Below are 22,830 nucleotides of genomic sequence, written 5' to 3'. Positions count from 1 at the left end.
ACCTAAAGGTTTAAGAACTCTTGATCTAACATAATCATTGCAGCATTAGTCTTTAGCAGTTGGTCCCTTCCCTAGTCTATTTGAGAATTTAAGGATATGCTATTCATAGACCTGTCATCAAATCATCCTGCCTTGCCTCTTTTCAGGAACCTAATTATACTACTACTGCTACTGCTAAATAGTAAACATTTATTGTGTGATATATGCCTGACTCTGGTAAGTATTTTATAATCATCTCATTTATTCCTTACAACAACCCTACAAGATAGGAACATTTATAATTTTCATTTTATAGATGTGAAAACTGAAGCTGTGAGACATTGACTAATTTGCCCAAGTTTAAAGCCAGGTCTAAACAATTCTAAAATGAACCCCTTATTCATTTCAGTTAATCATTTCCTCACTCACTCACTCTTTTGGTACTTGAGATTTTTGTAGATATTTAATTAGTTGTGTGAAAATGTCCCATTTGTTTTACAGAACACTTCTTCAGAGTTGGGATGGTGCGCTATAATTTTTTTAGTCCCTTCAGTATTACTGCAATGTGCTTAGTTGCTTAGTAGTGTTTGACTCTTTGCAACCCCCTGGACTGCAGCCCACCAGGCTTCTCTGTCCGTGGGATTCTCCTGGCAGGAACACTGGATTGGGTAGCCATTCCTTCTCCAGGGGATCTTCCCGACCCAGTAATTCAACTGGGGTCTCCTGTATTGCAGGAGGATTCTTTACCAGCTGAGGTACCAAAGAAGCCCACTTTATATATATTATTGCAATACTTATGCACTTTGAGGTGTTCAGTTAATCATTAAAGACTGAGTTCTCAGTACTTGAGAAAGTGTCTATTATATCAGAGATTTTAAACTAACATACTATTCATTTAGTGAATACCTATAAGCATCTATGATGTAAAAAATCCTGTGCTAGATGCAGAAGGCAGATACGGTTTCTGCTAATGGAGCTTATGTTCCAAAAGAAGAGATAAACATTTAACAAAGAAATTATTTAATGTGTGATGACTATTATTTTGCAGGAAATAATGTATACCTAAGAGTCACTTAATCTGGGAGATGGTGAGAAGAAGCCACTCAAAGAAGTGAAACAAAAAATGAACTGAGCAGCTCAAGGAGTAAAAGAAGAGTGTTTCATGGAGAGAGAATGAAAAAATACTATATTTATTCAACCAATGTATTATGAAGAAGGTACTTGGTAATTATTTGTTGAATGTGGATTTGCCTAGCACATACGAAAAAGTGGTCTTGCCCTTCATTAAGAGACCAAGCAATTTTAAGTGCTTTGACTTTTCATGTAATATACTAAAAAAAAGGCAGAATAAAAGATTAAGTAAATCAAGTTAAAATAATAAATATGAAAGGAATAAACTGGCTTCATAGAATGCCCATATGACATGCAGAAGACAAGAGAGTGGAGGCGAGGTCCTAGATGGCTATCTCTAGAATATACAACCCTCCACACTACACAAGTGTAAAGAAGTCACATAGCTTGATGGGAGAGTCTCCCAGGGAGTGGAGACTCAACACATGTCCCTTCAGGAATCCTATAAGGTGTCTTATTCCTGGATCTATAAATTATGCAGCCAAATCTTTCATTCATATTAACCAGTCTTTCCTATGTCTGTCAACTCAATTAAAATGTGTGTAAGGAAAGGAAATGAGCTTGGTTATCCTGAAGGCTGAGATGAATAAAGCAGGAGAGAAAGGCTAGGGCTGCACTTACTTCAGGAATCAGAAGACAGGTTGTTAACTGCTGGTTATATAAAACCTATTAATAACTTAGTTTTGACTCTTGGTTGAATATACTTTCCTAAACAGCATGCTTAGAACTCTAAAGTAGTAAACGCAGAAAATATCTTAATTGTTAAAAAAAAGCTTCTAATTAAGGAAAGTTCATTGAGCAGGACACACCTGGGACAATTTAAAGATGTATAGGAGGTCTATAGACTTTCTCACAATATCTTCTCTAAATGCAAATTATCCAATTTATTATATCAGTGATGGTGAAGTGACTTTGTTCATCTTGGTGATGTTCTTAACTAGGAATATTGATGAGGGTAGGCTTTAGTGATACAGTCCTTGAAAGTACCTATGAAGCATATCAGAGATGTCTTTTTGATGTGTAACTTGAGTTCTAGTGGCCTCTTTGTGCCAGTATATTCTCATTAAATACAGTTGTCTCCTGAAGGACTTTTAGAGTACTCTCCAAAAGAGGGGCCTGCCACATTCCCTAAGATACATGATAAGAACATTCTTCAAATTGAAGGGCTAGAAAAGTCTCCATCACAAAGCTTGCTTAAAGGCCTGAGATTTATTCTTAGATTCCAGGTGAAAAAATAAACCACATCAGTGCCTGACACATGGTTGGTGCTTAGTATTTGTTGAATCAGTGAAGAATGAGAGGAATTTTCTGAATGATTAGGAATTTTCTCTTTGATTTCAGATTCCTCATGCTCTTGGCTGTAAGTGCCTCAGGATAAGAAAGTCACCATTGCTCCTCATATGACTTCTTCATATATTGGAAATGCTCAGTAACAATTCATACAGAAACAGTAGCTGAGTTCCTATGGCATGAATGTTTTTTCTCCTCCACAAAATGCCACAGAGCAGCTCCTAGAAAGACCATGCCTGGGAGACAACTCTTGTCACCTCCCAGGCAAGGAAGCCTGGCCTCTTCAGCTCTCCTCTTCTCCCATGTGCTAGGGCTACTGCTTGGCCCTGCCCCTCTTTGGGCAAAATTACTGCTTGAGGATGCTCAGAAAGAACTGAAAAATAGTATCAAGACAGGAGCATAAGTTGGCAAGTTATCTGTATCCCTCAGGCATCTCTGATGCCTCTGAGAAGCCTGTACCAGAACATCCATTCTGCACTTAAAACCCTCTCAAGAAACAATCTGCCATCCTTGTTCCCCATCCCAAAGTTCATCCAGCAGGAGGTAAGGAGACACCTGCAGCTTCACAGATAGAAGAGGCCTTCAGAGCCCAACCTCTTCCATCCTCAAAGATAGAACTATCCATAGGGACCCAGGGAGAGCAAAAACTGGAGCTGAGTTGGGAAATACACATCAAGTGCTGCTGTACCTTCCAAGTTTCAAGGAGACAAGAAGCTGAAACAAAAGTCATCAGGCCTGGTCTCAGTTTTCCTAAAATCAGATCGGTCTCTCCATGGGTCTAGTGCCTAATCAGGAGTGCTAACATTCCCATGAGGAAAAGTTCAAGAAAGCTCAAAAAAAGAACAAAAGTTCCAGTTCCTGTAGACAGCCTCCTCTGACATCAGATCTAGGAGTTAATTAACATGAAGGATGACTACCAATACCAACATAGAGACAAATGGCCTGAAATCTAGCTGATGTCATATTGGCCTCCTTGGGACACCAGAGCAAGGCCCAAGTAGTTCACAGAGCAGTGGTCCCTCTGGTTTCATCATAGGTGGGACACCAGTTCCCATCTGCTGTGGCTACATTCTGCAGGCAGCCCCTAGTCAAGAGATGGGCACCGAAGTATGCAGAGGTATCTCTGCACTTCCAGAGGAACACCCCTGACTCATTACTTCTGAGAACCAGGGGTTTCAGAAGAACAATATTTTCTTAAACTTTGAGTATTGGATATTTGGTACATTCTGGATCCTTCTGGGATTTTTGCTGATGTAGAGGAATATAGCCAATAAAGACCCAGACCTCTGTAGGCAAGTATACACAGATATTTTCATACAAAGTCCAGATCTTATAATTTAGGCTTCTTCGTCCCCTCTGGAATCCTAATTCCTAAGGATTTTATTTGATGCCTGTATTTAAATATAACTCACAGAGACCAGATACTTGAGAGGCCTGCAAATTATCAGGGGGAAATTACAGCTGTCGATACAGTCAGCTGGGTGCCTTAACCCTGAACAGCTGCAGTTGATAATCAGCAACATTCCCCTGTTCACTGACCTCAAATAAAATCTTTGGGAGAGCCTGCAGAATAAGCCCTGCAAGCCCTGGCTCACCTTGGCCCTGGAAGGGCTGCCCTCTATGTTCCAAGTTTCAAGAAGTACAAGAGAAACAAAAGCCAGCATGCCTTGTCTCGGTTTTTCTAAAGCTGCAATCCCTTGAACCCACTATACCCCTTCTCTGCTTATTTTTCCCTAGGCATTTTGCCATCTACCATATTAAGGTTGATCCTTGAACAGTGTGGGAATTATGGGGAGGGACCCTCTGCAATCCTAAACCCCAGAATAAATCACAGTTGGTTCTCCCTATACCTGTTTCTTCCTTACAGGTGGTTCTATATTCACAGGTTGAACCAACCACAGGCCAAACAGTGTAATATTTATTATTTTTTTTTAAAAATTAGTGTACAAGTGTATATAGTGTATAAGTGCAACACACACCTGTGTTGTTGAAGGGCCAACTGTTTTTCTCTCTCTTTGCTAAATTGTTATTTTCAAAAGGGCAGTAACTTTTCTTTCTTGACTGCAGCTATATGTACAGGTCCAAGAAAAGTACACAGTAATTAAAGGCGATTACAATTCTAAATGGGTAGTGAGCAGAGGCCTTACTGAACCTCAAAGGGTTATGTAAGGATTAGGGTGAGGATGCATATAGTGGGCTCAGTGCCTGGTACACAGTAAGACTCAACAATTCAAATAATACTCATCGTCAAGACAATGCCTGAAATCACAGGAACTGGCTACTTCCCCTCTTTCCTTGGGGACTTAAGGAGAGAATGATGTTTCTTGGGCTGTTACCGGAGCGCGTCACTGACTCCTGTTCCAGGAACCGAACCCTCAGTCTCTGCCTAAGAGCCAATTTAAGCTCCACTTCTTAAAAGGCATTTCCTAGTATTCACCGTTCTCTCTCACTCATGTCCTTAGAAACACCTCTGACCGTTTCATACCGACGCCAGGTTCTAGCCCGAGTTTCATTAGTAAGTCACTGTCTTTGGGCGAGTCACTTTAACCTGATTCTCATTTTTATCAGTAAAGGGAAAAGGTCATATTAGACAACCTACTTTCCGGCTGTAATATTTTATGACTCCACGAGCAAAACTCATATCCCCACTCCCTTCTCACGTCTCATTCAACAATCCTAATGGCAGCTGATTTCTGCTGTGCAGTGTCTCTGCAAAAACCCAAGCCGTAATCTAAGTCAGGCACGGTCAACCTAGTGGAGGAATTAGAAGAAATCTCCCGACCCACCTCACTTTGGAAACACCTGACCCTAAGCAGAACGCCCGCCCTCCCGGCATTTCCGGCTCTTCCACAGATTTTCTTCCGGAACACTTGCTCGCGTTTGACTCCGCCCTTGCCCCGCTCTTCAGAGTCCATTGGCTGTTTCTTTGAGGAAGCGGAGCATTTGCCGACATCGATTGGTCTCTTGCATTGTTGATGGGTTAGTTACAAACAAGGCGTGCCTGGTCTCCCTGGTAACGTCCTGCCGACCGTCCTGATTGGCCCATATCCTAATCCTATCTTCCGTCCCAACTGCGAGTGGCTGAGTCCCTTGGCGGGGCGCGGCGGTGATAGGTGTCGCGTACGGGATTCCTGAGCTGACGTGGCTTAAATTTGGGAGGGGGCAGCTGGAGCCTCCGGCGACAGCCTCTTCCAGGTGAGTGGGGGACATTCCCCAACTCTTCGCCTTCTTGAGTCTTGTAACGGTCACCCCCGCCACAGGGCCCGCGGGGCTGCCGAAGCAGCTACACTCGGTCCTCTCCCCGTCCCGCCTCTCCTGATTCAGCCCAGGATCTGGCCCTTCTATCCGCCTCCTTTCACCTACCAGGCCTAGTTGTAATCATCCACACGCCTTCTGGCCCCGCCGGATGGCTTCGGGGTCGCCCTATGCGGCCTCTAGACACATATCCACTGTCTGTCCCCTCCCCAGGAAGTTTCTCCTCCAGGAGCGATGGAGAAAGGCGTTCCGGACATTCCTGTCCTCACGGCCTTGTTCCTGAGCGGCCTTCTCAGGCTGACCTGCGTACGCAGCAGCCGGCGTCGGAGAGAACCTGCCCGGGCCCTGCGCTCCGGCCCTAAACAAACTTAGTGTCGGGAAGGGAAGCGGGACCCAAACAAATCGAAAGTCTTGAGGGCAGAGATCGCAGAAACGTTGGGGATAATAATGCCAAAGAGGGCTTATAGAACGATCCCGCTAATGAGTTGCTGGAGAGATTCAGAGAAGGACTAATCGTGCGATCCCATCAACACTAAAATCCCAGAAATCAGAGGTGGGCAGGCTGTAAGAGGAAAGGGAATCCTGAAGAGAGTTGGGTGTGTGTGTGTGTGGCGGGGTGGGGGTGGGGGAGTTGATATTGATTTGCTGGTGTGGATTGTGTTTATTCTGCATAACAGGAGTGACGTGTAGGAGTGTGAAAGGGAGGATGAGCCGCTGGACAACTGAGGAATTTTTGTCTGACTTTAAGAGTTCCAGTTGGTCTGTAGGGAGAAGACAATTTAAGAAGGCCAGAGATATTTAAAAATCACTGGATGAGCTTTTAAAGACTCTCAATATATACACACTGCTATTTTTAAAATGGATACCCACCAAGAATCTACTGTATTATAGCACAGGGAACTCTGTTTAATGTTATGTTGCAGCCTGGATGGGAGGGGAGTTTGGGGGAGAATGGATACGTGTATATGTATAGGTAAGTCCCTCTCCCTGCACTTGAAACTGTCACATTATTAATCAGGTATATTCCAATAGAAAAATGAAAAGTTTAAGAAAAAAAAATCTCACAGTTCTGAACAAGCTGGCAGTGAAGAACTCCATACAGATAGTCTGGAGGCCTTTTCAAAAGAATGAAGGAATTAAATTGGGATGGTCAGAATGATTATGGATGGTCAGAATCAGGAAATGTTCTTTGGGGGAAGTGGCAGGATATGGTCATGGATTGATACCGGAAAGAACTGAAGAGAATTCAAAAACTTCAGACATCGTACACTGTTACACAGCTTTTAATTTTTATCCTTTGACCATGAAAGGATCATTTATGCTTTCCTCTTAACCGTGTTAAATTTGTTGGACTATATCAGTAGTTTCCAAACATTTTTGACTGTTTGCTCTATCAGTAAAACATATTTGAGCAACCGTCCTCTAAATACTGTATACTTAATTATAAATAGTATATTAATAGCACTGTAAATATAATTTATAAACTATACAAAAACATTAAAAAGGATGAAAAATTCCTTCTCATTTTCTGGGACACTCCCAACCCAATCTAGAGATTACATAAAGGTGTTTCCTTACTTTTTGCAAAGTGTTTGCATCCCTAAGGACTTCCAGATGGGGAGAAGCCTTTTTTATTTTTTGAGGACCTCCATTCCTCTGGGATGCAGCCTTTCTTAATGCAATTCTTTTTTTTTTTCCTTCTGTTTGAATCTTAAAAGTGTCTTTCTTTCCCCTTTGTATTAGTGGATTAATTAAAGAGATGCTGATTTTATTCTTATTGATAAAAAATAAATAATTCATAAACTTCTCTAGCTTAACAACTATTAGAAATAAATTATTTGGGACACATCTCCCCACTGATCATTACATACCGGCCTATTGTTAGGAACCACTATTTGAAAAGATGTTAGGATCTGTAATACTCCATTTTTAATTAAGCTAATATAAAATCAGCAATACGTGCTTTTGGTAAAAGTAAATTCACTACAAAAGGATATCAAAACACAGATCTCTTTCTCTGCTGTATACTGATCCTTTTCCCCATTCTCTACTTCCCAGAAGTACACACTGTAAATAATTTCTTTATTGTTAAGAAATTTTCTAATCATATTCAAGCACGTCTGTATTAAGCATCTCTCTCCTTTTCTCTCTCACCCAAGTTGAATAATAATGTAACTGTTATTTTACACTTTTTTTGTCTCTTTTCATACTAAAAGGTGGTTTTTCCTTATCCATAAGTATAAAACTACTCCGTTCTTTTAAAAGGCTGTTCAGCTTTGCCTTGTAGAAATATCAAAATATATTTAGCCTGTCCCCTACTGATGGACATGGAGACTGTTTTCAGTCATTAGCCATCCCAAATACTGCTGTAGTGAATAGCATGTACATATATCCTTTGTGCCCTTGCATGAGCCTATCTATGGTATAAGTAATATGGAATTCTCTGGGGCCCTACCACTCTGAGTCATTTTACTTTACTACTGTTGGGGGGCAAAAAAAAGTGGTTATATAACTATAAGTATATATAAGCATATGGGTGCCCTCATGCCTCCAAGCCCTATTTTCAGCCCTAGTAAAGAATGTTGGGTGATGAGTTTGCTTAGAAAATAGGTTATCATCTGTGTCTCTACCAGTCAAGAAGCTTTGTTGAGCTATGTGACTGGGAAAATAGCCTGCCTATGCCTTAGTTTATTCACATTAATACTGGGAATATCCAAAGAACCTCCTTGGAGTTGTTTTAATAATAATATAAGTAAAATGATGAGGTTAAATAATTATAAGTAAAGTGATTAGAGTAATACTTAGTGTATAGTACTGTGTATATCGATTATATTACTACCATTATTTCTAAATTTCTTGAATGAAAGCAGTATTTTTTTCATATCATGAAAAATAGTTTTTCATTTTCTAATTCTAAAATTATATCATAATATTGCATATTATTTTCCCAGCTATATATCACCATTCCTATTAGTTTCTCAAACTGGTTGAGGATCACTTAGAATTAAGGAAAACTACTGAGGGGCAATTAAACATGCATTGAATAAGTTTGAGGAGTGACCTGGAACTACAACCATTTTCTGTGTTGTTGTTTCAGTGGGAAATGTGATTAAATTCCAGAGCAAATGGTGTGTATGCATGTAGTCACAGACATACACCCACTGTCTTCAGTTAGTTTATTTTCCCATGCATTTTGTACTGGATTCTCTCTGGTTAGGGACATGCCATATATTTCTTTTTATATTTTTGTGATTCTTAACATAATACTCATACACAGTGGCTATTTTAAAAATTATTATTAGCAGTGAAGACTGAAAAAAGAAGACTCATTGAATTCCAAATGCCACCTCAACACAAAAGTGTTGAGATCCTGTGACAGAGTTTGTAGAAGGTGTGGCCAGCACTGACTTTGGCAGATTGTTTTATTTGCCTGAATGTTTTATTGAACTCCAGCCTTGGCATAAAGCTTTTTATTTTATTCTTTTCCCAGGTTGCTATTTGTGCTTTTGGTGCTTATATAATAACAGCAAGAGCACCGATTGTCCCATAGTCACAGATATTCCTTAAATGAATTTATTACTATATATTTCCCCCTTTACTAATTTTTATATGTGCTTTTACCCATTTCTGTCCCACAGTGAGCCTATCAGAGGCAGAGATCCATCTTTCTTCATTTAACTTAAGCATGGCTACTTGTGGCTCTCTTGCCCTCAAGGCCCCAGCCTCTGAGCTGCCTAAAGCACTTAACCGTAGGTGCCCAGGATGGCCTTCATTTTATACTGCTATGAATTCCTTTAATGTCACCAGCTATAGAAATCACTCTTGCATCATGGAGTCATAATACTGGGCATTAGGATGCTCCTTGTTAATCTTATTCATTTTAAGATGTGGAAACTGGCAAGTGACTTACCAGTATAATACAACGTTGTGCTGGAGGCAGGACTGAAAGCTCAGTGCCTGGCTCCCAGTTTTTTGCTCTTCCTACTGTGCCATCTACTCAGGACCTCTCAGGATTGTTGAATCAGTCTTTGAGAAATTCCTTTTACTTTGGCCTGAAGTAATTCTTCCCTGGTACTGATCTTTCCCTTCAAATATAAAAATTTTTAAACAGTTTTGAGAGAACACATTTTCCATTGAATGAGCATTTATCTTATTCAATAATGCTTATTTAGCTGAGGGATCTTAAAAAGTTTTAGTTTCTCTGAGTGTCAGTTTTTTCATCTATAAAAGATGAGGATGATGATAATACCTATTTTTCAGATTTAATGATTAGGAAAAAAATGTATATAGAGTGTTTGATACAGATGTTCAGTAATTGTTATCATTAATATTATCATTATCCTATGTTCATCTGGATGTGTTGTTCATGTGCAATAATTCGTAGGATGCTGACCCTTCTAGACGTCAAAATCTCATGTGTTGTAATGGTGGATTGGGGGCAGTGTTCGCTTTGAGAAATATTGAGGATTTTAATTTTATATTTGGAAAATGAAAAAAATTCATATTTTCACGGTAGAAATTACATGTCCATCACATTCTGCGTGGCTAATGATGATATGTAAAAAATTTGATCTAGGCATACCATCCTGGGTTTTTTTCAGTTTCTGTTGAAGAACCGAGGCCTTTTCCCCACAGTCTGGGAATTGCACTTTCATGGAGCAGTTCGGCGTATTCCTCTGTCCTCTGCATTTCCTGGAAATTGGCAGCTGGATCCAGAGACTTTACCAGACTGAGATTCAATCCCTTTGGGAAGTCTATAAGTGGTGGTGTGTTCTTTCATCAAATGGCACATGATGTCTGGTTTTGCTCTTCTTTGAGGGTAGCAGCTCTTGATGTTCAATGTCTAGATCCATGAATTCATTAGAGTTGCAAAATATTAGACTAGATATTCCAGTTCTACCATTGTTTTCATTGTTACCTGGAATAACTTTATAAGTAGAGATGTGTCCCCTCGTCTACTATTTGCTTCCTAAGTGGTTAAGTCCAAACAGAAAAGACAAGAAAATCCTTGTACTTAACCTAGTTTTCACAATTCTTAGTTCAGATGATGACCAGTTTATCATTATGAACTTCTGGATTTTAATATTTTGTGGATTTAAATATCTGTTGCAATTTAATTCATATTCTTATTAGAAACTCAGTTGTTCCTTTGTCCTGTGGGAACCTCTTCAGTTTGTTTCTTGGGCCCCTTTAACAGGACTCTACATTAGTCTGATAGTTCCCTTGCTGTTTTGTGTGATAAGATGTTTCAGGCTCATTTTGTGCCATTTCCTGCTTCAGAACTGAAATCAGTCATTTTCTCTAAGAAGCCCTCCTATTTTATTTTTAAAGTTACTTCTGTCTTTCTATTTTTTTAAATGGGAAATAGTGTTTTAAGACTCCAGTCTAGGCACTAGAGATACTGCTTTTCAGTTTGTCATTGTTTTTTTGACGGACAGAGCTGCTGCTGTTGCTGCTGCTGCTAAGTCACTTCAGTCGTGTCCGACTCTGTGCGACCCCATAGACGGCAGCCCACCAGGCTTCCCCATCCCTGGGATTCTCCAGGCAAGAACACTGGAGTGGGTTGCCATTGCCTTCTCCAATGCAGGAAAGTGAAAAGTGAAAGTGAAGTCGCTCAGTCGTGTCCGACTCTTAGCGACTCCATGGACTACAGCCTACCAGACTCCTCCGTCCATGGGATTTTCCAGGCAAGAGTACTGGAGTGGGTTGCCTTTGCCTTCTCCGGATGGACAGAGCTAGGAAAGTATATTTACTAAGGTAAAATACCCTGTAGGTTCATAGTAACACTTTTGCTTGAAATTCAAGATTAGTTGTTACTTGGGGGTTCTTAATTTCTTTTGTATTATATGTTTCCATAATGAGTATATAATAGAATTACTATGCCTATAATTACTTTGAGTCCACAGGAAGCATGTAATAGTTAAGGAATAATAATACTGATAATGATCACCACCAACTTTGATTTTTAAAAATTTAATTGTTTCTTTTACATATGCTATTCATGTTTTCCCCAATTTTTAAAATTGGAGGCCTATGTGTTCTCAGAGCACAGAATCATTAAATACTATTCTCTCTACATCCTGGCCTTAGTTCTATGAGTAACATATTTAGTGCTTATCACCAGTCCTTATGATGATGTTTCTTTAGTCATTTTGGTTGTCTCAAGCTCTCTCTCTTAACAGATGCCTTAGGAAAGGCTCCTGGGAAAATTTATCATGAATTTTCTTGCAAGTTTATAATATTCTGTCTGTGCTCCTTACATATGCAGGTCATTTTTGCTAAAAATAAAATCTTTAACTCACCTTTTCTTACCTTAAATATCTCAAATCTGTAACTCCATTTTTTTTTTCCTGGCAAAAATATTACTGATGAAAAGTCTGAGAGTCTTTTTGTTGTTGCTGTTGTTGTTGTTGGCTTATAAGTCACATGATATTTCAGCCTAAATCTCAAAGGATTTTAAAAAATTTTACTAGAGTGTCTTGCCGGTCATTTTGGGTTGATATTCTCAGGTACCTGATGGCTTCTTTCAATATGTTACTTCAAATCTTTAAAAAATTTTTTAGATAAGTGCTCTTGGACTTTGTGTGTGTGTGTGTGTGTTCGGTACCTTTGCTTTGGTTTTCTTTTTCAGGAAATCCTATCCTCATTGCCTACCTTCAGTATTTATTACTTCTCTTGATTCCTTCTTTACTATTTATTTCTTTGAATTTTTTAAAGAAACAAATTATTAGGAATAATTTTAAATTTATCATAGAAAGTATACAAAGATAATTCAGAGTTCACTGTACCTCTCACGCAGTAGTCTCTAACATTAACACGTTAACATTAGTAAAAGGCATTTGTCAAAACTAGAAAACCAACACTGGTGCACTACTGAACTCCATACTTTGGATTTCACTCCCTTCTCCATTGATGTCCTTTTTGCTGGTACAGGATCTTGCCTCGATGTTCATGGGTGCTGACTGATCAGGGTGGTAGTTGCTGAAAGTTAGAATGGTTGTGGCAATTTTTAAAAATAAGGCAGCAATGAACTTTGCTATACCAATTAACTCTCCTTTCATGAACAAATACTCCTTAGCATGCAGTGCTGTTTGATAGCATTTTACACACAGTAGAATTTCTTTGAAAATTGGAGTAGATCCTCTCACACCCTGTCACTACTTTATCAACTGAGTTTATGTAATATTCTAAATTGTTGTCATTTCAACAGTCTTCATAGTTTGTTCACCAGTAATAGATTCCATCTCATGAAACCACTTTCTTTGCTCATCTAGAAGCAGCAACCCCTCGTCTGTAAAAGATTTATCTTGAGATTGCAGCAATTCAGTCACATTTTCAGCCTCTACTTTTAATTCTACTGATAGTTCTCTTACTGTTTCCATCACAGTTGCACTTACTTCTTCCACAAAAATCTTGAGCCCCTTAAAGGTCATCAGTGAAGGTTGGACTTGACTTCTCCCAAACTCATGTTAATGTTTGTGAAAATGAGACAAGACAAGGAGGTCGTTAATCACAGACCAGTGACTAGGAAGATAAGGGTTAATTTATAAGATTTGGCTTTATAAATTCTTTTGGCCTTAGCTCCCTTCCCTGGAGATAACAGTATTATTTTCTTCATGGTATAGAGAGAACATCTTTCATGTGAGTGTTTTAGCTCTTCCTTTTAGGAAGAAAAGGGGAGATCAGCACACTCTACCTGTACCTGCTGTTTTCCAGCTGTCTTTAGCTCAAAAAATAATCCTTATGCCAAGTGGCATATTTTGGAATGAGTGGCACATTCTGCTACCCTTTGGTTCCCCCTTCTTCCTTGGATGACTATGAATCTTGTGGCTTGGATATTTTTTCTATATCCACGTTTACTCTGGAGTTTGTGGGAAACTGTGTCTCATTATTTGTTGCTTGTTTGTTTTGGTAAAGACTGTCTATGGGTTTTTAAAATTTTGTTATCTAGTTGTTTTGTCTGTTTTTATATGGGAATTTAGGAAGATCCAAAAGGTATGCTGTCTGCTACTGCCATCTTCTCAGAGTCCCATCAGTTGGTTGTATTTTTTTTTTTTCCTGCTATTATTCTTAACAGAGTCTGAAAAATCTGAAGATAAAGTGATTATGTTTGGTAAGTTAGGTTCTATTATGACTCTTTGATTAGTACAAATTTCTGTGCCTAATAAAGACTCTTTAGTTATAGTGTTCATTTCCATCAGTAATGGTTCCTACATAAATTGAATCACTAGAGTTGAAAAGAAAGTTTAGAGTCTGTGTCCTGGTGAGTTTTGTTTGTTTTCTTAACAACTGTATTTATGAGTCTCATAACTTGATGAGTGATTATTATGTTCCTTCAGTTCAGTTACTCAGTTGTGTCTGACTCTTTGCGATACCATGGACTGCAGCACGCCAGTCCTCCCTGTCCATTACCAACTCCCAGAGTTTACTCAAGCTCATGTCCATTGAGTCGGTGATGCCATCCAACTATGTCATCCTCTGTTGTCCACTTCTCCTCCTGCCCCCAATCTTTCCCAGCCTCAGGGTCTTTTCAGATGAGTCAGTTCTTTGTATCAGGTGGCCAAAGTACTGGAGTTTCAGCTTCAGCTTCATTCCTTCCAAAGAAATCCCAGGGCTGATCTCCTTCAGAATGGACTGGTTGGATCTCCTTGCAGTCCAAGGGACTCTCAAGAGTCTTCTCCAACACCACAGTTCAAAAGCATCAATTCTTCGGCCCTCAGCTTTTTATAGTCCAGCTCTCACATCCATACATGACTACTGGACAAACCATAGCCTTGACTAGACAGACCTTTGTTGCCAGAGTAATATCTCTGCTTTTTAATATGCTGTCTAGGTTGGTTATAGCTTTTCTTCCAGGGAGCAAGTGTCTTTTAATTTCATGGCTGCAGTCACCATCTGCAGTGATTTTGGAGCCCAAGAAAATAAAGTCTCTCACTGTTTCCATTGTTTCCCCATCTATTTGCCATGAAGTGATGGGACCATGATCTTAGTTTTCTCAATGTTGAGTTTTAAGCCAACATTTTCACTCTCCTGTTTCACTTTCATCAAGAAGCTTTTTAAAGTTCTTCTTTGCTTTCTGCCATAAGGGTGGTGTTATCTACATATCTGACGTTATTGATATTTCTCCCAGCAATCTTGATTCCAGCTTGTGCTTTATCCAGCCCCGCATTTTGCATGATGTACTCTGCATAGACATTAAATAAGCAGGGTGACAGTATACAGCCTTGACGTACTCCTTTCCTGATTTAGAACCAGTCTGTTGTTCCATCTCCAGTTCTGTTACTTCTTGACCTGTGTATAGATCTCTCAGGAGGCAGGTTAGGTGGTCTGGTATTCCCATCTCTAAGAATTTTCCACAGTTTGTTGTGATCCACACAAAGGCTTTAGCATAGTCAATAAAGAAGAAGTAGATGTTTTTCTGTAACTCTCTTGCTTTTTCGATGATCCAGCAGATGTTGGCAATTTGATCTCTGGTTCCTCTGCCTTTTCTAAATCCAGCTTGAACATCTGGAAGTTCACAGTTCACATACTGTTGAAGCCCATCTTGGAGAATTTTGACCATTACTTTGCTAGTGTGTGAGATGAGGGCAATTGTGCTGTACTATGAACATTCTTTGGCATTGCTTTTCTTTGAGATTGGAATGAAAACTGACCTTTTCCAGTCCTGTGGCCACTGCTGAGTTTTCCAAATTTGCTGGCATACTGAGTGCATCACTTTCACAGCATCATCTTTGAGGATTTGAAATAGCTCAACTGGAATTCCATCACCTCCACTAGCTTTGTTCATAGTGATGCTTTCTAAGGCCCACTTGACTTCTCATTCCAGGATGTCTGCCTCTAGGTGAGTGCTCACCCCATCGTGGTTATCAGGGTCATGAAGATCTTTTTTGTATAGTTCTTCTGTGTATTCTTCTGCTTCTGTTAGGTCCATGCCATTTCTGTCCTTTATTGTGCCCATCTTTGCATGAAATTATGTTCCTAAGCACTTGTATATGACTCTTACATTGCCATTTCAGTAGTTAGTTATATATGGTCCTATGTTCCTCTCCTAGGAGTGATTCTCTCCTCCTTTCCTGTTGTACGCATCTTTTAAAAATGCCATATACTGCTTATCTTAGTAACCCGTTACAGAAACAAAGAGCTTCCCTGGTAGCTCAGCTGGTGAAGAATTGGCCTTCTATGCAGAAGATCCCAGTTCTATTCCTGGGTTTTGAAGATCCCCTGGAGAAGGGACAGTCTACCCTCTCCACTATTGTTGGGCTTCCCTGGTGACTCAGATGGTAAAGAATCTGCCTGCAATGTGGGAGACCTGGGTTTGATCCCTGGGTTTGGAAGATCTCAACCCACTCCAGTATTTCTGTCTGGAGAATCCCCTTGGACAGAGGTGCCTGGCAGGCTACAGTCCATGGAGTCGCAAAAAGTTGGATATGACTGAGCGACTAAGCACAGCATAGAAACAAATGTCTTGCCATTTCTTAATTAGGGACCGTGGCTGCTCTGAACACTATTAATACTCTAAGTAAAAGAAAATGTTAGCAGTCTAGCTTTATTTAAGTGCTATAGCTTTTACATTTCTGTTTCTTCCTGCTGAGGATTTTAAAACCCAAATAATATTTTGTTAGTCAGCATAAAATTTACCATAATTGCATATGATAATGCTATGCATGGTCCAGTTTATTTTTCCTATCAGAACATTAATATTCTCACTTTTAAGGGCTTTATGGACTGGCAAGTGATACTGATCTAAATGAATGAATGATTAAATAAATAAGAAAAAAAGAGGAAGAGTATGTGTGGGGGGCTGGTTTTCAGGTTCTGTTTCTTCTTACGTGAGATTTGGTGGCTTGTTATCTTTCAAGGCCTAGTTCATCTATGTTGATGAATTTATAGGCATAGAGTTATTTATAGTTTTCCTTAGGTCAGTAGTAATGTTTCTTTCCTCTTTCATATCTAATGTTAATAATTTGTGTCTTCTCTCTTTTTTTGTTGTCAGCCTAACTGAGCTTTGTTATATTTTATCCATTTCTTCAAAGAATCAACTTTTGGTTTTATTCATTTTCTCTATTTTTCTATTTTCAGTTTTATTAACTTATGCAGGTAGAAAGAAAAACATTTGTTGAACGATGGAGTGTATTTGACAAATTAGAAGTGGACAGTAGTCTGACAGGGGAAAGAATAGTTAGAATTCCATGTTTGCCCATGAAATTATGATTAAAGGAAACCTGTAAGCATTAAAGATAACCTTTAGGTATGTTATTTTGCACTAACAATTATGTATTTGTATTTCATTTAAAAAACATTAGTGATGGTGCTTAAAAATCTCTGTGTAGTTATCACTGAAAAGAAGTGTGTCACTACGCTGCACATCCTCAGAAGCCTGTTTAAAGCCACCGTCATGCTGTGTAGTCTAATATATATGTGTGTATCACCTGCACAGTTTTCTTATTTCACTGATAGATGGTACAGTTACCATCAGAGGAGAAACACGTGTCCATTTGACTGATTCTTACGTTTTCTTTTCTTGCAGAAATGCTGAGTCGACTGTCAGGATTGGCAAATGTTGTTTTACATGAATTATCGGGAGATGACACGGATGAGAATATGAGGGCTTCCTTAGAACCTGTGAGTAGCTCTGTTCTGATTAAGCTGATGAGATGTATATTCCCTGTTGACAAGAATTTAAGATGAAAGAGTGTGAGCAGCCTCCCTTATGCTAGGTGGAAGAGAAGATGAAGAAAAATATTGAGACTTTGTAAATGATTCTTTTCCTGTAAGGTTGTAGCCTGTAAGGCTCAGTAATGGACTTGCCTGGTGGCTCAGATGGTAAAGCGTCTGTCTGCAATGCGGGAGACCTGGGTTTGATCCCTGGGTCGGGAAGATTCCCTGAAGAAGGAAATGGCAACCCACTCCAGTACTCTTGCCTAAAAAATCCCATGGATGGAGGAGCCTGGTGCAGGCTACTGTCCATGGGGTCGCAAAGAGTCGGACACGACTGAGCGACTTCACTTTTCGATGGAAATCAAGTCCTGGATAAGATTAGAAAGATTGTCTTCATTTGTTTCCCTGGGGCTTGTTTAGTACTAGATTATTTTAACTCAGGTATGTTCTCTTGTTTCACAGGAAACGTCTGAAACAAGAAATGGAGCAACTTTCTGGTTTCAGACTGTTTGCCGTTATAAACTCATCTAGCCCTTCTCTTATAGTTTGTATTGTAGTTTTTGAAGGTCACATAGGAATCAAAGTCCTTTCACTTTCTGAAAAGACAAGCAGTGTTCCCTGGTGGTTAAGAGAATTTTATTCAACTACTCTCTTAATTTTAAATTTTGGGCTCTTTCACTTAATGTTATGTGATCTTTGCTTCCCTTTATTTTTCTCTTTGGTAAAATTAGTATGATAAGACTGTAAATGAGATAATGTTTGTAAATGGTTAACATTTGCAAAATAACATGTATTGCAATGGCTCTGATAATAATTATTGGATAATATAATATTGGGTAATTATTATTGAAAAGGTGTCTTTTAAAATTAAACCATTTTTAAAATTTTTATTTCCCCTGCCAGGTAAGTATGAGTCTCTGTCCACCCCCACACAGCATTAAATGCCTTATAGTGTACATGCACACTTACTTCACTCCCCCTCCCTACCCACCCTCCTCCTCCACCCTCAGCCATCCTCTGCACCCCCTCCTTTTTTGCAACTCTCATCCATTCCAAACAGCCCTTCTAATAAAACCCAAGCAACATCTCTGGAGGGTTTTCCGCAGCCTAGGGAATTCAGTCCCAGAGAATTAGACCACTAGACTGCAAGATTTACATAAGCCAAGCCCCATTCTTGACACCTAAGGCCCCTTTCTTTCCTCCAACCCATGCTCTGCCCTTGAACTCCCATCTCCTTGGAAAGATTTCTTAAGTAAGGACAAGAGATAAGATGGAGTTGGAATGAAGAAACTCCTGTTGGGAAGTTGATACCTTTTCACTCATAAATTGGCAACTTTTTGTCTAAATACCAGGAATTACCCCAAGAATCTGACATGGAATTTAATGATAGAACACAAGAGGATGTTCTGGAGCGCCTGGCTTATGTAGAACAGCTGGTGGTGGAACTAAAAGAAATCATTAGACAGAAGGATGCTGAATTGCAGCAGAAGGATGAAGTTCTACAGGTACCATTGTCCTTTCTTGCCAAGCATTTGATAAAAGGCAGACATAACAGTAACTTCAGTTTTTCTCTTCACTTAGATTATTAGAGAATCTGATTTCCCTAATACCGTAAGATGATGCCTACTGAGAATAACTTTTGTTATATACTGGATAAGTGATGAATAAACATTTTTGTATTTACCATCATTGTTCTCTGACAGGAAGAAAGAAAAGCTGCTGATAACAAAATAAAAAAGCTAAAACTTCATGCTAAGGCCAAATTAACTTCTTTGAATAAACACATAGAAGAGATGAAGGCACAAGGAGGGACTGTTCTGTCCACCGAACCTCAGTCAGAGGAACAACTCTCCAAGGTATAGTGACTGGGTATAATATACACTTCCTCAGGAGCAAAAGCCTCTCATTGTAGCAGATCTTCACTAATCACAAAAATTTATGAGGCTGAAGTAACGCAGCACTAAATGCTATCCTTTTATTGAGCTCTCAGTCTAACTGGGCTATGGACCAAGCACAGAATAAAAGGCCAACAAAAAACATGGCAGTTAAATATCAGTTGTAACCTACACTTGGAGAGAATTAAAAAGGCTAACAAGAAGAAGTAAATATTGAAGTGAGGCATTTAGCTTTTGAATCCTTGGTTAGAAGAGTAAACTAAGTGATCTCTAAGGTTTCTCCCAGCTCTGAAATTCTTTAATTTAGTGACAGAATATGCTTTGTCTTCATGTGGCCACATAATAGTACTTTGAATAGTTTCATGCATTGTGGGCTTAATCAGCTGGATTATCTTGGGCTCCAGTAAGGGATGCGCTCTAGGTTTATGACTGCCACCAACAAACAGTTTAAGGTAGAAGATAAGAGAAAGGAGTAAGCCAAGTGTTGCCTTTTGAGAAATTGAGCATTGTTCTAGTACTTGTTCTTACTATATTTCCCAAATATTCACGTTCAGTCAGCTAGTTAGAGAACAAGAAACTTTTGACAAATTTGGTATAGAATAAAGAGAGACCAGCCCCGTCAGATGTACACATTACAGTTGGCTTAGATGTCACTCTACGTAAGAGATCTTTTAATTTGTTTTAGCTTACACCATGTTTTATTTTTTGACTTGCTAGTACTCTTATCCACAATAATTTTAGTTCTTGGGAAATGAGACTTTAATCAATTCTGTAGGCATAACCCTGGGGTTGCTAGTACACTGGTTAGTCTTTCCTTCCTGAGTCTAATGCTCAGAAGATATTACTTTTCCTGCATTGATAGATGGCCTTATTTAGCTTCTCAAAGCTGATTTTAGAAGCTTCTCTTATTCTTCTCAAATAATGCCTTCATCTGGATTCTTCTTTTCTTACTTACTGGTTTTTTCCTCTCATTATTCTTTCAGGCCGTGGTAGCACCAACCTGTCTCTCCCCATGTGACTTTGTTCTTCTTACTTTTCCCTCTGCTATGTTGTTATATTTTTAAATTATCCATTTTATACCTGCCCCCTCTTTTTTAAAGCTCTGAGACCTTAAACAAATCAGCATCATGTAGCTTCATTTCCTTCCTCTGTTAAATAAAAGGGTTGGATTAAATGATTTCTAAGTTTCAGCAGCCAGTCACAGCAGCTCTTTAACTATTGTTTACCCATGACAGAGCTTGATAGTCTCTGGAAAGTGTAGTTGAAATGATGGCAGTCCTCAGATACTTGACAGACTGTTATGTGAAAGAAAGTGTAAAATTATTCTGTGTGGTTCCAATAAGCAGAACAGGTTCATTTTGGAGGGCAAGGAGTGGTGGTGAATTCAGTTGGGAGGCATCTGGTTCAGTCGAAAGAAGAGCTTTTGGGGAAAAAAAAAAGACTGTTGAAATATGTTAATTCCTCCCCTCCTGTCTCTTTTATGATTTTTTTGTCCTTCACTTAGCAGCTGTGTTTTCCTGAATCCTGCCCTCTAGTTCTTCAAGGCAGTGGGATTATGAGTTTTATGTTAAGTTTTAGTCCTGTATGGCACTGACTGATTTTGCCCTCAGACTAAAAACTATAAAAATAGGAAATTTGGTGTCATTTCTCCCAGGTATCGACTCCCTTCTGGTATCCTCCTGCTTCTAGTTGCTCTCCATCGTTTTCAGATAGCTATTTGTCTATCTTGTCCAGTTTATAGTGAGAAAGAATGGGTCTGACAGGAACTTCTTGGCCATACTCAAACTCGAAAACTCTAAGATTGCTTCCTTGTTGTTAGGTCAAGTGTTATTTTTTGCTCCCATTTATTGGAACTATAATCAAGGAGCTGTATAGGGCAAATTAGATTCTTTTAAATAAATAACTTTATTTCCTGCGTTTTCAGCATGACAAGAGTTCTACAGAGGAAGAGAGAGAAGTAGAAAAGATAAAACATAAACTCCAGGAGAAAGAGGAACTAATTACCAGTTTGCAAGCCCAACTTACCCAGGCACAGGCAAACCAAGCTACACAGGTAGGGGTGTAAGTTACCTCATAATCATTAAGTTAACAAATTACTAAAGCCCAATGGATTATTATACTAAGTAACAACAAAAGTCATATAATATTTTTCTATGTCTCTATCAACTCCTTCCTTCCTTGTTCCCTTCCCTTTTCTTTCCTCTTGTCTTTCCTTCTCCACTAAGTCTAGTAATTCTACTAGACTGTGCATTGGTGTTTATCATCCATGGTTGATATTTGTAGATAGCCAGATATCTTTTTAAATACATGGTTTCACACATTTTATTTCAGAAGAGTTTTCTTGAATCATATAGCTTGTAGTATTTGGTCTGTTTTCTTCTTTAGGGACTTCTATTACCCATATGTTTCACCTTTGATTATCTTCCATATTTGTCACTTTCAGTTCCTTTTTATCTCTTCATTTTCAAAAGTTTCTTCTTTTTTTTTTCTTCTTTAAGGCATTCTATTTCGTGTTTATTTACTATTGTAGATTGTTTTGTGTTCAAAATAAATTGTTTTGTGTTTTGTGTTCTTGTTTGTGTTCTTTTCAGGACTCATTTTGATTCAAAAGAATCAAAATTTTCCTGAATTTTGTCACCTCATTTCTGAATTTTTCTAATTCTGATTTTAAAACTGTTCTTTTGTGTCTTATATAATTTTCTTATTTTTAAAAACACCTTTTGAAATAGATTGCAATTTTGACTTTGAGCTTGCCTATGGTATGCTTTTCTCACCTGCTTGGTTTTCTTCTTTTTTTTTTTTAATGATAACTTTGGATGGGATTTGACCTTGATCCTTTTATGTTTCTTATTTTTGTGTGAAATTAATTTTCCTAAACTTATTGAAGGAGGCCTGATTCAGGAAAATGTTTTTTATTTAACAGACTTCTCTTTTTTGTTATTTTTGTGTTGTGTTCAAAGATAAGACAGGTGGATTTCTGAGGTTTCCTGGCCTTCCCTCTGCCCTTCACTCTGATCTATACCAACATTGCTCGATAGTAATATAATGTGAGTCACATGCATAATTTTAAATTTTTTAGCAGCTATATTGCAAAAGATAAAGAAGAAACAGGTAAAATTAATTTTAACAATTATTTATTTTAGCCCAGTATATTAAAAATATACTTTTCAGATTAATATAAAAATTATTTTTATGTTAATTTACATTCTTTTTTCTGCACCAAGTCTTACATTTAGTATGTATTTTATATTTATATCTCAACTTGGATGCTAAATTTTCATTGGAAATACTTCATATGTGTTTAGATTTCATAAAATTTCCAGTTGAGAAAATAGACTCATATACTTATATTGTTCCATACTTATTTAGAAACTTCCCTGTCACTGAACTGAGGGCCAAACATCATTTTCCTTTAATATTTGCATCCATATTTAGAAACTGGCTAATTATTTAGGATAGTTAATTTGAAAAAAATCAACTTTAAAGCAACATGTGTGAGAAATGGAAGCACATGTTCACAAAAGGACTTGTATATGCATGTGCATAGCAGCTTTACTTGTGAAACCAAAAGCTAGAAATAACTTATCTGTCAGCAGGAGAATATTTAAATACACAATGGGAT

The 22,830-nt window shown here is 38.6% G+C and overlaps 1 protein-coding gene across 9 annotated transcripts in view; it reads left to right on the top strand.

The window, feature by feature from the left end:
• Nucleotides 1-5,434: 5,434 nt before the first annotated feature.
• Nucleotides 5,435-22,830, top strand: part of GOLGB1 (golgin B1) — a 75,716-nt gene continuing 58,320 nt past the window's right edge. For 4 of the 9 annotated variants that reach the window (XM_055568348.1, XM_055568347.1, XM_055568349.1 and 1 more), the window contains exons 1-5: nt 5,436-5,595; nt 17,183-17,277; nt 18,666-18,818; nt 19,017-19,169; nt 21,133-21,261. In XM_055568348.1, coding sequence (XP_055424323.1) covers nt 17,185-17,277; nt 18,666-18,818; nt 19,017-19,169; nt 21,133-21,261 — 528 coding nt within the window. In that variant the 5' untranslated portion in view covers nt 5,436-5,595; nt 17,183-17,184. Of the gene's footprint in view, nt 5,596-11,093; nt 11,413-17,182; nt 17,278-18,665; nt 18,819-19,016; nt 19,170-21,132; nt 21,262-22,830 lie in introns of all 9 variants that reach the window. The other 5 variants (XM_055568351.1, XM_055568350.1, XM_055568345.1 and 2 more) reach the window with 4 other exon arrangements.

Source organism: Bubalus kerabau, chromosome 2, assembly GCF_029407905.1.
Source record: "Bubalus kerabau isolate K-KA32 ecotype Philippines breed swamp buffalo chromosome 2, PCC_UOA_SB_1v2, whole genome shotgun sequence".
In the NCBI taxonomy this organism is placed as follows: Eukaryota; Metazoa; Chordata; class Mammalia; order Artiodactyla; family Bovidae; genus Bubalus; species Bubalus kerabau.
The sequence above is the reverse complement of the archived record's forward strand: the minus strand, read 5'-3'. Positions and strand labels throughout refer to the sequence as shown.